Here is an 18,300-nt window from a genome sequence, read left to right as displayed (position 1 = left end):
GTGATATCGGACCGCCTTCTGGGTCGGACTAAATTGGATACAAAAAGTGATGTAACGGTTTCAGCTCTGAGAGAAACTTCGTTGCAATAAAAGTCTCTCCCTCCACGCTGGCTTCTGTTTATTTTCCCTTATCTACTTATCTATCGAACCGACAAATTCTCCAATGTTGAATTCTACAACACTGCATTTTCCATTTTCTTCTTCTGGCTCTTTACGAGCCTTTTGGCATCTTTCCTGAAAGAGATTGCAGCAGTTTTGCGGACGTTCTTCTCTTGTACAATGGATTCGTTCGGGCCATATTGTCGGGCTATCGCTACTTCCTGCTTTCGACTGGTCCGATAAACTCGCTTTTTCCTTGGCGGCGAACATCTTTGGCTTTTTCTCGGCTCGGCTGGACGCACCGAGGGATAAAGAGCGTTTCGAAAAAGCTTTAGACTCGAAAATTCGCCACGAGAAAAAGGCGAGCTCACTGCCAGCTATGGCGAGAAGCGTACCGTATAGGAGGTAAGCGCGGTCTACTGTAGCCGACGGGCCAATGGGAGTCGAGTATTCGGCGAGTGCCGGCCAATCGGCTCGCGTCGATGGCCGAAAACGTGCGTTTCTTTGTGTTTTCAAATGACTCCTTCTAATTGAATGTTTTCTTTTCAAATGTTGTAAAATAATCTCCTTTCTAAATTGGAATATTTTCCATGATTCATTTTTGAACTTTTTGAATTGATATTATTATTATTAGTAGTAATTTTTTGTAACTATTACATGGAAGCGCGGAGTAGCGAGGTACCACTGTAAATGTGACTTGTGTCTTGCAGACGTCGGCCGAGAATATCTTGCTCCTGCGCGGCAGGAACCAGAGTTGCCTGACGTTGAAATTGAGGAGGAAGATCTGAAGCCTTATCACGTTAATAAGCAAGAGACGGAAGATGGGGAGCCTGTTGAGGAGGAGGACGATTATTCAGTCTTGCGCGTGACCGGGGTCCGTTCAAACGCCGAAGATCAAGGTCAACCCGAAGATAACGGTCGGCAGGAGCTTCTAAGAATCAGCTCCCGTCAACACGTGGAAACGGATGAGGACGACTCGCAGTCGGAAGGTGGTAACACATGTTCTCAGTGTGGGAAAACCTTTCGAAGCAAGTTTTATATGAAGTTGCATATGAAATTACATGCTGGGGAGAAGCCTTTTTCTTGCTCAGTTTGTGGTCAAAAATTCTCACAGAATGGGAACTTAAAAATACACACCAGAACCCACACTGGCGAAAAGCCTTTTTCCTGCTCAGTTTGTGGTCAAAGATTCGCTTCAAATGGGCACTTAAAAATACACACCAGAAACCACACTGGGGAAAAGCCTTTTGCCTGCTCAGTTTGTGGTATAAAATTCACTACAAGTGGTCAGTTAAAAATACACACATTAACCCACACTGGCGAAAAGCCTTTTGCCTGCTCAGTTTGCGATAAAAGATTCACTACAAGTAGCAACTTAAAGAGACACATTAGATCACATACTGGTGAGAAGCCTTTTGTCTGTTCAGTTTGCGGTCAAAGATTCTCTAAAAATGAGAGCTTAAAAAAGCACGGACTGTTCCACACCGGGGAGAAGCCTTTTTCCTGCACAGTTTGTGGTCAAAGATTCACTAAAAGTGAGAACTTAAAAATACACACCACAACCCACACTGGCGAGAAGCCTTTTTCCTGCTCAGTTTGTGGTAAAAAATTTACCTTTCGTTGGATCTTAAAAACACACACACTAACCCACACTAAGGAGAAGCCCTTTTCTTGCGCAGTTTGTGGTCTAAGATTTACCTTGCGCTGCGTCTTAATACGACACACACTAACCCACACTGGGGAGACGCCTTTCACCTGCTCAATTTGTGGCAAAACATTCACAGAGAAAGGGCGCTATAAAAAACACACAATATCCCACACCGGCGAGAAGCCTTTCACCTGCTCAGTTTGTGGTCAGAGATTTAGCAGGAGTAGAATCTTAAAGAACCACATTAAAACCCACACTGGCGAGAAGCCTTTTTCCTGCTCAATTTGCGGTCAAAGATTCACCCGGAATGGGAACTTAAAAATACACACTAAAACCCACACTGGCGAGAAGCCTTTTTCCTGCTCAGTTTGCGGTAAAAAATTCACCCGAAGTGGACAATTAAAACAACACACACTAATCCACACAGGGAAGAAGCCTTTTTCTTGCTCAGTTTGCGGTAAAAAATTCATTAAAAGTGCAAACTTAAAAAGACACACATTAACCCACACTGGGGAGAAGCCTTTTTCCTGCTCAGTTTGCGGTCGAGGATTCGCTACAACTTCGAACTTAAAACAACACACACTAACCCACTCTGGGAAGAAGCCTTTTTCCTGCTCAGTTTGTGGAAAACGATTCTCACAGAATGGAAACTTAAAAATGCACCAAAAAACCCACACTGGCGAAAAGCTTTTTTCTTGCTCAGTTTGTGGTCAAAAATTTGCCCTAAATGAGCATTTGAAATTACACCATCTAACCCACTCTGGAGATAAGCCTTCCGCCTCTTCAGTTTGAGGAAAACGATTCACCTTAAGGGGGGACTGGAGATAACACACACTTACCCACACTAACGAGAAGCGTGGTCAAACATTCACTAAGAGTTGTAACTTAAAAAACATTCAATTGGCTAAGTATCACACAGGCTGTCCATAGGAACATAACGGCTACAAAACCATTTGCCCTCACCTTTTTTTCATTTTTGCCAGCACATCAAAAAAGCTACATTCATTCACAGGAAGTGAACAGACTCTCCAGCTGTGTCATAAAGATTTGTGACCCCAAAGTCTTCATATGGATTCAAAAGATTCAGGATTTGCATACCTGTCATATTTCTTGATAGATGATTTAGTTCATCTCTTGTCCCCATAAACTTTTGCCTTTTATCAATAATCTCATTTCATTAGCTGCATCACCCATCCTCATTAGGGTCGGGGGGGGGGGGGGGGGGGGGGGGGGGCTGGAGCTTATCCCAGCCATCCCCGGGCAGTGGGCAGGGGACACCCTGAACAGGTTGCCAGCCAATCGCAGGGCACACGGTGACAGACAACTCATTCACACCTAGGGACAATTTGGAGCGGCCAATTCACCTGAAATGCATGTTTTCGGAATGTGGGAGGAAACTGGAGTGCCCGGAGGAAACCCACGCAAGCACGGGGAGAACATGCAAAGTCCGCACAGGAAGTCTGGAGCTGGTTATCAATAATTATAATAATAAGATGGCCGACATAGATCTTTAGGGTTGTGGCCTGTTCTCACCAGAGCAACAAAGCTTGGGGAGCCCGCGGTTCTCTCCGTCCCTGTCGTCCGGATGATAGCAACCTCCGTGAAGTCCACAGCTAAAAGAGTTAAGAACCCAACTATTTTCATCTTCCTGTGAGGCCATGAGCTGCTTCTCACACACTCCTCCCTTGAGTGACTTGTTCTCAAAGGTACACATAAAGGGTGAGTGCAAAAACCTGTCTTTGGTGTTTTGGGCAAATATCCCATGTTAGCACGCTATGAAAACAATCCCCGATCATTGAAATGAGTGTATTATCTTCAAACCGTGTTCATTGATCGGTACTGTGAACCCGTTGCATCAAATGCAATATTGCACAACCGTTACAATACCAACGGTATCACGACAACCCTGTATGTAACATCCCACATGCCGACATTTCTTGTGTAAATACCATGTCAATTATAACTATAGCCTTATCCCCCTTGTTTTATAACATTATCTTCTCTGTTCCTTTATTTTCTTGCTCATATCTCACTATGAATGTGTAAAACTGGAGTGTCATGCCCAATTGCGTTGTCACAATATGTTAGCCCATTTGTAACAATGACAATAAAGGTATATTCTATTCTATTCTATTTCTTCCATCTTCCCCCTTGCCAACTGTAAGGGAAATTATGGTCTAAGATTGCCCTTCATACTATATTCTATACTTTTACTTTTATACATTTATATTGACTCAATAATTGTACAGTTAAGTTTTCGAGTTGCTTTTCGGAGCGAACGCCTCCAAGGTCAAGAGCACAAGCTTCCCAAGCCAAAGGAACTTTGTCTCTACAGTTTGGAGGCGACCGGTGGGCTTCCTGTTATCAAACGGGTGCACAGAACTCCTTTTGGCTGACCCGTACCGCCCAAGGACAGGAGCATAAGATTCCCAAGACAAAGGAACTTTGTCTCTACAATTTGGAGGCCACTGGTCATTTTCTCAAGACTCCCATTTATTTTCAAACAATGAACTTCTGTGATGTATCAATTATTTTACTCGCACGCCGTCGACCGACCAACATTATACACTGCATTGAAATATGTCATTCCTGTCTCAACCAATCAGAATGCGCTTTGGTGCACGTGTTTTATTCTATCCTCCAATCAGAAATCTAGGAAACGGTAAAAGAAAGAGGCTGACGCTTCAGTCCGTGGGATTATATTATCATTGAAATCCAAGAACGCAATTTTGCCTCGTTTCGATGCGCTCGCTTTACTTTAATAAACGAGTTTGATTGTTTCGATCATCGATTCTACACTTTGAAGCGTCATTTTATGACCCTTTTTGTTACCGAAACGGGAAGGTTCCAATCTAGGAACACCGATACTTCTGGCATGAAGTTTCTTGTCTAAACGGACAAAACGCTTTGATGGAAAACTCCGAATGCTATCGGTTAATAAGTTGAAATTCGAGGAACGCATCGCTCCTGTACATGAAAGTTCACGATTTGAATGTTTAGCAAAAAGGTTGGAAAGAGCTGAAAGAAGAGAGAAACAACACCTGGAGAAACAGAGGAACAAACGGCAGAGCTTGGCCTCCCGTCTAGGCCTTTCCTGGGACGACGCCCCGAAGCATTTACCGTATTTTCCGCACTACGGGGCGCACCGGGTTATAGGGCGCACCCCCAAAAATAGTTTTTGGTCCTATATCTTCCATAGATAAGGCGCACCGGATGATAAGGCTTTACAACGGGAACGTGGACAAAACAGTCAGATGGTTCAGTCCAACCAATTACCCCCTTAACATTCCCAAAGTTTCAAAGAAGAAAATACGTGTCTCAGACATGTACAGAAACATTGTTTGTACCATGTCACTCAAATGCATCGTTCCAAATATCATTCGGAAGGTTCAAATTGTGAACCGAAACGGTAGTGAAATCAAAAACATTTCATTTTGTTTTTGTGTCATGTTTCTTGATGGATGATCTATTTCATCTCTTGTCCGCATACAATTTTGCCTCTTCTCAACAATTATAATGATTATAATAACAAGATGGCCGACCTAAATCTTAAGGGTTGGGGCCTGTTCTCACCAGAGCCACAAAGCTTAGAGAGCCTGTGCTTCTCTCCGTCCCTGTCGTCCGGATGGGAACAATCCCCGTGAAGTCCGCCGCCAAAAGAGATAGGAAGCTTTATTTTTTATCTTCCTGGTTGTCCATGTGCTGGTTCTCACACACTCCTCTGCCCTGAGGGACTTTTTCTCAAAGGTACACAAGCATGGTTCATGCAACAACCTGTCTTTGGTGTTCTGGGCAAATATCCCATGTTGGCACGCTATGAAAACAGTCCCTGATCATTGAAATGAGTATTATCTTACAAACAAGACCAAATTTGGTCAAAATTTCAGGGAAAAGCTGGTCCTCTTTTCTACGGCCTGGACAAAGACGGGAGCACAGAAAGCCGGGTGGCAGCCAAAGGAGGGGTCCTCGGCGCACAGATCCCAGACTACAGAAACGGACTTTTCGAAGTTTCTAAGATTATTCCTACAGAATTTCGGGATCAGATGAACAAATTGTACATTTAACAACAATCTCTTTGTTAGACCTGTTAGCAATTAGCAATTTGATAATAATAATAATAATATTAATAATAATAATAATAATTTCCTTGTATTGTCATTATGTGTAACAATGTACACAGAACGAAATGTCGATTACACCTGACCCGTTGTAGCGAGCCGATGCAGTCGCAGCCAACAGAGGGCGCCGCCGACCACTTTTTAAGTCTTAGGAATGACTCGGCCGAGGCGCGAACCACCGACCTCCCAGTCTCAAAGCGGGCGCCTTACCATCTAGGCTACTGAGCTGGTATATGGGGTAAATCCTATGAAATATTTTGAACAACATTTCTCTTTGTTTCTAAATAAGTAGCAATTGGATAATCTTGTCAATCAATTCAACTCATTTCATCCGAAAAGACCAACGCTATCCAGCCAGCAGACTTCTTTTTGGCTCTCGGAGTCATCATTGCTAGACCGGCATTTTCAGAGCAGAGGTTCCATATAGGAACATAGGGGGGAATCAAATCACAGAGATAATACAGAGATAAGAGGGCGCAAATCCATGCAAACATTTCTATGTTAATAAGAGAACCTTAAGGTCACATCTCAAACGGACTGGGAGCCATTGCAGGTTGGCCAATACAGGAGTAATATGCTCAAACTTTTTGGTCTTAGTCGAGAGCTGCCGCATTCTGAACCAGCTGCAATCTTTTGATGCCAGACTTCGAGAGACCAGAAAGCGATACATAACAGTCATCGAGCCGAGAAATCATAAACCCGTGAATCTGATTGAGACAGCATCTTTGCAATATTAAGGAGGTGGAAGAAAAGCTACTCGAAGTCATATTTTTCACATGTAACTGAACATCAGATTAGGATCAAATATAACACCTAAATTTTTGACTGAGTCACATTTGTCTAGGTTGCGGGTAGTTTTTGAAAACAACTGTCGACATTGAGCTGGACCAATAATCAACATTTCAGTTTTTTCTGGCTTAAGGCGTAAAAAAATGAAGTGACATCCATATTTGAATATCAGTAAAGCAAGCCTCCAGATTTCTACAACGTAACTGTCCAGTTGTCTCCAGTGGCACAATCCGTTGAGTGTCATCTGCATAGCAATGGAAACTAATATGATACTTGCGGATAATGTCACCAAGCGGAAGCATAAAAATACTAAAAAGAAGGGGGCCAAGTACAGAGCCTTGAGGAACACCACAGGGGACATTAGATTGTTTAGAGGTCAGATTGCCATAGTTAACACATTGCATCCTGTCTGACAGGTAGGACCTAAACCACGAGAGTACAGTTCCTGAGATACCAACGCGTTCTAGACGAATCAATAATATGTTGTGGTCGACCGTATCAAAAACAGCGCTGAGATCCAGCAGCAGTAACATTGATGAGGCACCAGAATCTATTGTTAAAAGGAGATCATTGGTTCCTTTATCAAGGGCTGTCTCAGTAGAATGTTTTGCCCTAAATGCTGACTGGACAGTTTCAAAGAGGTTTTTTACTGACATGAAGTCATTTAGCTGCTGCGCAATGAACTTTTCGAGTCATTTTGCAAATAATGGCAGATTTGTCGCTGGCTTATAATTACCCAGGCTTTCCGGGTCAAGGTTATGTCGCTTAAGCGATTGTTTAATGACGGCAGACTTGAAGGCTACTGGAACAATACCCGAGGATAGCGATATATTAATAATATTTAAAACTGATGGTCCTAAGATCCCAAACTGATCCTTCACCAGTGACGTTGGAAACGGATCGAGCAGGCACGTAGTTTGTTTGGCCCTACTGACCATCTGTGTTAGACTATCAAGGGACAAATCATTGAAAGCGGACAACCGCCGACACTGTCCTTACCTAACACCTCCACATCTTTAAGGTAGGACAAAGTTGAAGGGCTTTCATTTAAGATTTCATTCCTGATGAGCTGAATCTTTTTATTAAAATACTCCATAAATCATGAGCAAAATTTCGGATTATTCTCATGTATAACAATAATCTTAAACTAAAACGATGTTTTAGCTGAGGCAAGAGCTACTTTATATTTCAGCAAGCTGTCACACCAGGCAAGTTGGAAGACCTCCAGCTTTTCGTTCAAGTTTTCTGCAACCTTGTTTGAGTAACCTGGTTTCTTCAGCAAACCAAGGTGTATTCTTCTTGGGTCGGAATTTATACTTTGGGGACGCCACAGAATCAAGAACATTAACCAAAGCAGTATTGAAGTTGTTTGTAAGTGAGTCAACAGACCCAGTATACGAAGGGGAGGCTGCAGCTACCGTAGGTAATAATTCTTTTAAGGCTAATACCGTGTTAGGGCGGATACTGCGACTGCTGAAGCCTAAATTTTCCTTCTCACAGTAAACATTAAACAGCACCTCACACTTAACTGTTCATTTTGCCGGCTGTGGTTTTTGGACTGTATACTTTATATTCAGCTTCAATCGCGAGACTCAAAGCCGGGGTTTGGGCTAGTTTTGTGACTGTGTTGCATCTTTTGATGTGGGCGCGTGCTGTTGATATACAGGTGCGGCCTGTATAAGTACAAAATCGATTTTCCTCCCAAAATTTGGTGGGTGCAGCTTATAATCAGGTGCGCTCTATAGTCCGGAATTTACGGTGTATTATATATATATATATATATATATATACGTATACAATGGAAGCTGGGCTTTCGAACGCCTCTCAGTTCAAACAAATCGGTTCTCGACCAAAAATTTGGAGAAATTCTTGCTCGGCCTTTCGTTCCAAAAATCGGAGTTCCGACGCCGGTACGCTAGGGGCGACTTTGAGCGGCGTACAAGTGTAGATTGCCCCCACCCCTCCTGAAGAACTGTTCGGCAACGCGCACTCCTCTGCTTTCGTTTTTCAAAAGTGGTGAAGGGAGTGTTTTAAGCCCTAATGATGCCTCGGAAGAAGGTTGGTGCAAGCAGCAAAGTTGCTACAGGTGAAAAAAGAGGAGTAGTGCGTACAACTATTGAAATGAAATGATCTGCATTTATATATAGCGCTTTTCAAGTCAATGACTTCCCAAAGCGCTTCACATTGTGCTTCACATTAGCGGCCGTGATCTGTGCAGCCATGTAGGGCGCTAATCTGCTTATTGGGGGTATTAGTGGTTCAGTGTCTTACCCGAGGACACTTTGACATGTAACACGGACGAGCCGGGATTCGAACTGAGATCCCTTTATCCTCAAACGATCGCCCTACCTCCATAAATATTTTGTTTGTTTGTTTGTACATGATTCAAATTGAATCTTTTTTTCCGGCGCCGTCACGAATGGCAGCCAGTCCAGCAGCTCCCGTGTTATTTTCGATGGTTCTCAGCTCAGGGATGCTGCTGGAAATGTGAATTTCCCAAAGCGGGTGAACAAAGTATCTATCTATCTATCTATCTATCTGAGCTACTGCCGCCCCAACTCGATAAATGTAACTTGTATTTAATCGTATGAACTATAAAATCCTTCAATGTATATGTACATAACATTTTGTGCCCATTGCAAGTTCTACTCACATTAAATCATCCAAATTGGAACACACAGATATAGAAAGGTTTTTTTCTCGCCTGAATTTGTTTTTGCAATCAAATGCCCGCAAATGAGTGTAGCGTGGGTGTCCTAACAGGTGAGACAATAGCTTGAAGCCTTACCTGGTTCAGTGAAAAATTGGATCCTAAACTTCAAAAGACATGTTTCTACGGGTATGTTAGGGTGTTTCCAAAAGTGGCTATTTGGAGAAGACCGGTTTACAGTTCGAAAATCTCTGCAAATGTGTATTTTATTCGTGCCAATTTTTCTCGGACATTGCGAGAATTTTGACCGCTTGAATGATCGTCCCGCGTCCATCCCGATTCTCCATACGTGCGCGTAAAAACGGGGCGTAAAATATATCACTGGTGGCGACACTTATTTCAGGGTTTCTTTCAATACAATCGAAACATCTTCGACTTTTTTCGAATTTTATTGGCCGAGCAATGCGTCGATTATCATTTGAAGCGGTCACCATTGGCTAGAGTTCTTGGCAAATAAAAGAGGCGTTGTCGATTTTAGCAATACGGACCGGGATAGGCTGACGCGGGCTGAGGACCGACAAGCCAAGCCGCGATTGGCTGAAAAGGTAGAGATACCTTTCGACTGTTTTTTTTTCAATCCATTACGGTGTGTTTTGGAGTAAACCTTTTCAGGACGTTACGTACTCTGGTGGAACTTCATGGCTGCAAGACCATGTCCTTGGTTGGCGACGTCAGATTGAGAGTTTCAGGGATGAATATACTATGAAATCTTGATATTTTGAATGCCAAAGGTTGAAGCATCAAACTAAATTGAACATTATTAGTTTTGATTGTTAAAGGGGGAACAAATTGGGCCACTGATGGGTCACGTCTTGTATATACTTAGAATAGTTCATATTTCAGTTTAATGTTGTCTTACAACGTGGTCATGGTGATTTCCAGTCTAGACTTCATCTCGGTCCAGGAAAATCCAAGTCCCTTTTCTGTGGTGCTCCCGGTTTCCGACACGAATTTATTCGAAAAAGCCTGTGTCTAGCGTTTATCGTGAAGGGTGCAATTTTAAACACAATGTATTTTCAACGTTAATCGATCGATTTTGTAGTTTGTTGATATGGATAATGATTGATCGACCCACAAATCATGCAGGCAGTCTGATTTGATGAAACTACGTTTTATTCACAGGACAAAGAAAATGGAATCAAACGAAAGAATAAAGCACATTGTTGACACAAGCGCTCAGGGTTGGAAGGTGGAAGAAATGATGCAACAGGTTAATAGTACCGATCAATGAACCCGGTTTGAAGATAATAGATTCATTTCAAAGATCAGGGATTTTTTACAAGCGTGCCAAGATGGGATATTTGCCCAAAACACCAAGGAGGTTGTCGCAATAACCCTTTTTGTGTGCTTTGGAGAACAAAAAAGTCCCTCAGGTGAGGAGTGTGTGAGAAGCAGCACATATCCAAACAGATAGATGAAGAAATAAAGGTTCCCATCTCTTTTTGGCGGCGGACTCTTGTGATTAAGGGCTACACAAATAGAAATGAGTTGACTTGACAATATGGATATTTTTTTTTTCACCACAATGTCAACAGGTCAAAGGCTTTTTGCCAGTGTGGGTTCTAGTGTGTATTTTTAAGTGCCCATTTTGGGTGAATCTTTGACCGCAAATTGAGCAGGAAAAAGGCTTCTCGCCAGTGTGGGTTCTAGTATGTACTTTTAAGTCCCCACTCTGGGCAAATCGTTTACCACAAACTAAACAAGAAAAAGGCTTTTTGCCAGTGTGGGTTCTAGTGTGTATTTTTAAGTGCCCATTTTGGGTGAATCTTTGACCGCAAACTGAGCAGGAAAAAGGCTTCTCGCCAGTGTGGGTTCTAATGTGGTTTTTTAAGCTCGCACTTTCGGTGAATCTTTGACCACAAACTGAGCAAGCAAAAGGCTTCTCGCCAGTGTGGGTTCTGGAATGTTTTTTTAAGTCCCCACTCTGGGCAAATCGTTTATCACAAACTGAGCAGGAAAAAGGCTTCTCGCCAGTGTGGGTTCTTGTGTGACTTTTTAAGTTTCCACTTGTAGTGAATCCTTTTTCACAAACTGAGCAAGAAAAAGGCTTCTTGTCAGTGTGGGTTCTAGTGTGTATTTTTAAGTGCCCATTCCGGGCGAATCTTTGACCGCAAATTGAGCAGGCAAAAGGCTTTTTGCCAGTGTGGGTTAGTTGGTGCATTTTCAAGTGTCCATTTTGGGCAAATATTTGACCGCAAACTGAACAAGAAAAAGGCTTTTCACCAGTGTGGGTTCTAGTGTGTATTTTTAAGTGCCCATTTTGGGTGAATCTTTGACCGCAAATTGAGCAGGCAAAAGGCTTTTTGCCAGTGTGGGTTAGTTGGTGAGTTTTCAAGTGTCCATTTCTGGCGAATTTTTGACCACAAACTGAGCAAGAAAAAGGCTTCTCGCCAGTGTGGGTTCTTGTGTGTATTTTTAAGTGCCCATTCAGGGTGAATTTTTTACCACAAATTGAGCAGGAAAAAGGCTTCTCGCCAGTGTGGGTTCTGGAGTGTCTTTTTAATTGTCCGCTTAAAGTGAATCTTTGACCGCAAACTGAGCAAGAAAAAGGCTTTTCCCCAGCATGGAATTTCATATGCAACTTCATATAATACTTGCTTCGAAAGGTTTTCCCACACTGCGAACATGTTTTACCACCTTCAGCGTTTGCGGAATGGGACGTGTCGTCGTCTTCCGTTTCCAAGTGTTGACGGGAGCTGATGCTTAGAAGCCCCTTCCGACCGTTATCTTCAGGTTGACCTTGATCTTCGGCGGTTGAACGGACCCCGGTCACTCGCAAGACTGGAACATCGTCCTCTTCCTCAACAGGCTCCCCATCCTCTGTCTTTTGCTTAACGTGATAAGGCTTCAGATCCTCCTCAATTTTAACGGCAGGCAACTCTGGTTCCTGCCGCGCAGTAGCAAGATATTCTCGGTTGACGTCTGCAAGACACAAGTCACGTGTATTTGTATTGCCCTCAACTCGTTCGGAAGCATTGTCCCCGAGTGCCAAAACGTGAAAAAAATTCTAAAGGCTAAGGCGCGGCTGATCAGTAAGTATTAGGCCCCTGGGAATGAAATGCTCGTTTTTAGAGGATAAAAAGGGGCCGGAGGGACTTCCGGCGGCGCTACGAGGTAGACGGCAGCAAGGAAAGTCGCTCGGGCAAAAACCACCAAAGACAAATGTAATACATACAAGGAGAAAGAGAGAAAGGCTACAATTTGTGGCTCATATCAAAGAAAAACACTGCAACAAAACACGGTCAAGGAGGGGAGACTTGTTGAGGAAACGGGCGCTAAGGAGAAAAAGACGGAGGGAGCAGAAGGAATGTCATCGGTCGACGAGGGACGCCACTCGGCCATCCTCCGCCAAATCCCTAAATGAAGGCGAGAACACACCGAAGCAGCCGGTGGGAACAAGATTGCCGTGGCAAGACTTGAAAAAGAAGAACTTCTGGAGCGCACTTTGTCGCTGGAGCGGAGGCTGGAAGGCATGGAGGAGCTACATGCTAACACGGAGGAGCCAACAACGAGACCAGAAGAATCCATAGCCCAGGAAGGGATGGATTCCCGGGGGTGTTCTCCAAAAGCTTTAAGGAAGAATTAACAGCGGTACTGCATAAAGTATTTAACTATGCGCCAACAAAAGGAGATCCCTCAAATCGGAAGCCATCGTAACAGTCTTGCAGAAAGAAGGAAAAGACCCAAATTCGTGTGAAAGCTAGAGACCACTTACTTTACTTTCGAACCATCTCAAATTTCTCACAAGCATACTGGCAAAAAGAATGCAGAAATGTATAGCTTAATGAATTAAAAATGGATCAAACGGGGTTTATTCCGGGAAGACGGGGCGCAAACAATATCAGCAGGATACTAAACATAATTACGAGCACAAAATCCGAGAGCCAACCCTCGATGTTACGGAGCTTGGATGCACAAAAAGCTTTCCATAGGGTGAAACCGAGCTTCTTACAAGCAAACACTTATAGCTTTTGGCTTCCCTCAAATATTTGTAGAACGGGTGAAAATAAGCGATAAAAATCCTAAATCTCGGCTTAGAGTAAACGGCTCCGATTTCTTCGAATCAAAGCGGCGCCGCCACCGAGCCTTTCCAGCAGCTCCCCTGTTATCGCTCACTTTTTGTGACTATAGGGCGCACGCCCAAATAATAGTTTTTGGTCCTATATCTTCCATAGATAAGGCGCACCGGATGATAAGGCGCGACAACAGGAACGTGGACAAAACAGTCAGATGGTTCAGTCCAACTGATTACCCCCTTGACATTCCCAAGGCTTGCAAAGAAGCAAATACGTGTCGTAGACACGTGCGGATGCGGTGTCCGTACGATGTCACTCAAAATATCATTCGGAAGGTTCAAGTCTTGGGATTCAAGGAATGCCAACCATTCCTTAGTTTCCATTTTCTTTTTCGCTCGCAACTTTACTGTGCATATGACAATAAACACTTGGAATTGAGTTGAATTCACTCAACTCATCACAGCAACATCAAGATCGTACTAAAACAAGATACCGGGAAAATAGAAAGCCGCATAACTCACTTAAGTTTTCACGTTCAACAATGCTACGCAATCATGGTCTTCTTACAACCGTGAGTGAAGTAAATCCAGGAGGGTCAAATATTTACAAATACAAACTAATGAAACATGTTTCTTTATGGCGTAGTTTAGCAAGCTTGCTACGCCATTGCTAAATTTGGCCAATTGCAGGGTTTGTTTTGGCCATCTAGCCAATCCGAGGCTCTGAATGACTTCAGCCAATAACGATCGATTCAACGGATGATTGATACATCTTTTTCAGCCAATTGCAGGGTTTGTTTTGGCCCTCTAGCCAATCCGAGGCTCCGAATAACTTCAGCCAATAGTGATCGAGTCAAATGATGATTGACACATTGGTTAGCCAATGAAACGCCGGTATATAAATCCCAGCATACACTGCGGACGACTTCGCCTTCGGGGGAAAATCGAGTCGGCGGCTGTTGCGTAAGTTACGAGACCTTGTGATTTAATGTTGATCCATAAATAAGACGTACTGTATTATAAGGCGCATGGTCAGCTTTTGAAAATAATTAAGCCTTTTAGGTGCGCCTTATAGTGCGGAAAATACGGTACTTTCTATCCTATGGACATGGGTTTTAGCGCCCAAAAACGTGTTTATTTGTGGAATCGACTCCTTGCCCTGAAGAATTCTCGTGCCGGCGTGATGAGGGGGCCTATTGTGGAAGAAGAGCCGGAGCTAGCTAAGCAGCTTGCGGCGTTATAAGTCTTCGGTACCGTCCGTAATCATGGGAAATGTGAACTCTCTACCAAATAAGACCGACAAACTGGCTGTGCTGGTGAAAAACATCGAAGCGCACAGGGAGTAGAGTTGCTGTGTTTTGCGGAAACCTGGCTAACGTTTAGCATCCCGGACGCTAAGGTGTAGCCACCCGGAGCTATCCGGCTTCAGCGCCGCAATAGAGAGACACGAAAGGAGGTGAACCCGCTAACACGAGGTGGCGTATCCCTGGGCGCAATTTCCATCTGCCAGAGGGATGTCGAACTTTTGGACTAGCGTGTGACGTCATCTGCTCCGCTACAAGCAGCCCTAGGGCATCATGTTCATCTGTTAATAAACAACAGGGTAGACTGCTGGAAGTGTGAATTTCCCTACGGGGATGAAGAAAGTATCTATCTATCTATCTATCTATCAAAAGAAGAGTCCGGCAAGGGGACTGTTTAAGCCCACTCTTGTTTGCAGTAAGCATAGAACCATTCACGGAATCAACAAGACAAAATGAGCAAATAATGGGGATGTGAGATGAAGGAGGAAAAGAACACAAAATATCATCGTTTGGAGACGACCTGTCGGTATTGCTGAGAGAACCTTCGTTATCGATGCCACCACTCTTGGAGAGCCTTCAAACAGATGGAGAAGTAGCTGGCTATTTAAAGAATGAGAGCAAATCAGTAGCAATTAAAGGAATATGGTAGTTTGAATCTGGGTTTGTCTGTTGGACTCGTTGTGTCTTGTGCCAAAGTTTTCTGGAGTCAATTTTGACGAGCTGTCTGGGGGCCGACGCGGAGGAGTCAGCGCGCCGTTCTCCCGGGAACAGGAGACCGTAAATTTTGACGCGGGGCAACTCTCGGGCAAAGAGAGGTGAAAAGCCGTCTGGGGGCCCACAAGCGGAGGGAGGAGTCGACGCGCCGTTCTTCCGGGACGGGAGACCATGGGACCCAGCCAAGGGGCGAAGGAGATGCTTTGCTGAGCAACTCGGGAGAATGAGAAGAGTCGGTTTTTGGAAGGAGAAGCGTGCAGAGATGTAGTGATTTGTGTGTTAGAAACAAATCCATCTGTGAGTGAAATGCCGGCTTCTGAGAACTTTCTATGCAGAAAAGAGCAAATTGTTTGAATGAACAGAGATTGGGAAGGTCACAAATTGGAGTCGGACGATTCATTGAAGTTTGTGTTGATTTAACAAGAAATTCCAACACAACGATGATATCAGGAATATGTCCAAGAGATGTGATTGAAAGATTTGATTTCAAATGGACAAATAAAGGGTTTCAATATTTGGGGGTGACACCACATTCCACACAGCTGTTTGATGCAAACTACAAAATGTTGAAAAAAGAATAGATTTCCCATCCATTTCGACTTCTAAATCTTGATTTGCCTTGCGATTAACAAAGAATATGACTTGGGTTTTATTTAAACTTTTCATTTATTTGTATCCATCCATTCTTTTAGGCTAATGACTTCATGATCATAGCACGTTATCAAATCAATATAATTATCATTGGTATAGAAAATGTTAGTGTCGTTGGCAAATATTATTCATCTTATACTTTTGAAACATGAAAAATATATCGGTAACATATAAATTAAATAGCTTTGGACCCAGGATAGAACCCTGTGGTACTCCACAACAGATGTCCAAGTATTCAGACGACAACTGTCCCATTTTCACATATTGCTTCCTCCCCGTCAAATCACTTTGAATCCATTGCACAGACACGCCCCTGATGCCATTTCTATCTTTAGTTTTTTTAATAGTAAACAATAGCTTATTGTGTGTAGACATCTGGTGGAAGTCTTGACCCGGGGGCGGGCAACCATGACGAATTGTTTAGAGCAATACAATAAGGAGCTTTCCCTTTTTGCCATATCTCCTCTCTGCGTATTTTTGGGGGCCACGCCCAACGACGGTCCTCCGAAATAAGGACGTTGCGGAAAGTAAAACCACCAACCTGCTCTGTTCAACACAATTTGGAGTATCTTGTAAACAGTTCCTGGACACTCTGGTTCCTGCCACGCAGGAGGAAGATGGTCTTCACCGATGTCTGCAACACACAAGTCAACTTGCATTAATTTGTGACGAAACTCACATCAACCTGATCTGAAAGCTACAAGAGGGCAAGGAAAGACTCAAAAAAGGTCAGGATGCGCAAAATGAAGAAACCTTGGGAAGGGACCGCACATGAAATATACAGGAAGTCATGGAAACAGGGTTCATACATGGTTTTCATGGCCAATTACGAGCACTTTTCAAGCACTTCCAAAGCCTCATTTTTTTCTCTCCAGTACCTCCAAAGGGAAAAAAAATCAAGCGGCCATCAGAGGAATGTTTTTTTTTGTCTTCTTTGAAGATTGAAATAAAGTTGCTATCTTGCTTCTAGCACATACTTTGTTCTATTTTGGGATGTTCCCATCCACGACCTATGATCTTTGTGTGTGAAGGGGCTGCTATAACAGCGCCACCTGCTGGTATGGGGTAAAGTTTGGGATTCTGATTTTGTAATTGGCAGTCTACAGTTTGCCGCTAACGGTAAGCCACGATCTTTTGGTGCTCCGAAAAAAGTTAATCGTAAAGATTAAAACCACGGCTGACTAATCTTTCTACATGCACGGTAATGTGATTGATGTTGTCAGGCTGTTTGGATTTATTTTTGTTTTGTTTCTGTCGCCTTTTGTGTTAGTTTTGCCGGACGTTGCATGTTGTGCTAAAATGCTAATTCCCCTTATAGTGTTGAAAGCCAGCAATGGTAGGAAACCACGTGTTGTGTGTGAGTCATTTCATTTGCAGCAACTGTATTAAAAGCCTCATCATGCAGTCCAGCCCGAATGGGGATCTTAGGTTGGACGGCTACACCGCGGTTACAAATTATATATACATATATAAAGTTTGGATGTGACTTCATACCAGTTGCTGCTAAACTTCATTTGATTTCCTGCACTTTTAGTATTTGCTGGAGGTGAAAACGGAGTCGTTTACTGTAAAAGGCTGAAAAGAGTTGTATTTGAATGAAAAAAACACTATTCTTTCATATCAATGGTCGACTTTTTGGCCAGTCTGCAAAATTTTGGAAAGCATTGTTATTGTAGCAGAAGCAAAAAAATGTCCAACCTTCCCCGAGCTGCTTGGAAAAAGCGTCCTCTCGTCGCGGTCCTTCCTCACTGGAGCGCATTCTCTCCAAATTTCAACGAAAAATATCTCCAACTGGGGGTTAAAAGGGACCACAAAGTGACACTTGTGTCGAGTTGACGTCGTTTGAAGTCGACTAGAGGACTTTCTCCACATTCCGTTGTTCGGCAGCCATGACACCTTCTCATTCGAAACCCCGCCGCAATGGATTGTGGGTAAAAGTGGCACGGATCATATGATGCGTCCAAGAAAATGGGTATTTCGGGCAATCCTACCAGATACGACTAAAAAGCGTCTTAATAATTTAGGAAGTCAGGGCTTTTTAACCCTCAACCGGGGAAATATAATCAGAAAGACACTTGAGGTGTGAGGTCCTGGTTGAAAAGTTGTGTTACATAGCATTTCTCCTGGTCGGAGGTTGGAAATCTCAGTTGTCGTCTTTTCGGGAACGCAGCAACAAAAAAAAAACCAAAGAAGACGAGATCGGTCGGCGACAAAATAACTCGATTCGTCCGGTGAACGACTATGTTAAGGCA

General features: G+C 43.4%; 3 protein-coding genes across 3 annotated transcripts; 1 reads left to right on the top strand and 2 right to left on the bottom strand.

Annotated features, from left to right (window-relative positions):
- Positions 1-809: 809 nt before the first annotated feature.
- LOC148345063 (uncharacterized) lies at positions 810-2,904 on the top strand (the record flags this gene model as incomplete). The annotated part of the gene is made up of 1 exon (XM_088325916.1): positions 810-2,904. A coding segment is annotated over one exon (1,730 nt), but the record flags the coding sequence as incomplete, so codon positions are not given.
- A 7,478-nt stretch (positions 2,905-10,382) lies between these two features.
- On the bottom strand, positions 10,383-12,009 carry LOC148345062 (uncharacterized). Its single transcript, XM_088325918.1, has one exon. The coding sequence runs from the start codon at positions 11,949-11,951 to the stop codon at positions 10,893-10,895; it is 1,059 nt and encodes a 352-aa protein (XP_088182044.1). The 5' UTR covers positions 11,952-12,009; the 3' UTR covers positions 10,383-10,892.
- Positions 11,997-17,927, bottom strand: LOC148345061 (uncharacterized; the record flags this gene model as incomplete). Its single annotated transcript, XM_088325915.1, has 3 exons — positions 17,747-17,927; positions 16,590-16,682; positions 11,997-12,286 (listed from the first exon to the last, which is right to left on the bottom strand). Coding segments are annotated over exons 1-3 (444 nt in total), but the record flags the coding sequence as incomplete, so codon positions are not given.
- Between the last annotated feature and the right edge of the window lie 373 nt (positions 17,928-18,300).

Source organism: Urocampus carinirostris, unplaced genomic scaffold (assembly GCF_059441175.1).
Source record: "Urocampus carinirostris isolate Australia breed hairy pipefish unplaced genomic scaffold, RoL_Ucar_1.0 HiC_scaffold_117, whole genome shotgun sequence".
Lineage (NCBI taxonomy): Eukaryota > Metazoa > Chordata > Actinopteri > Syngnathiformes > Syngnathidae > Urocampus > Urocampus carinirostris.
The sequence above is the reverse complement of the archived record's forward strand: the minus strand, read 5'-3'. Positions and strand labels throughout refer to the sequence as shown.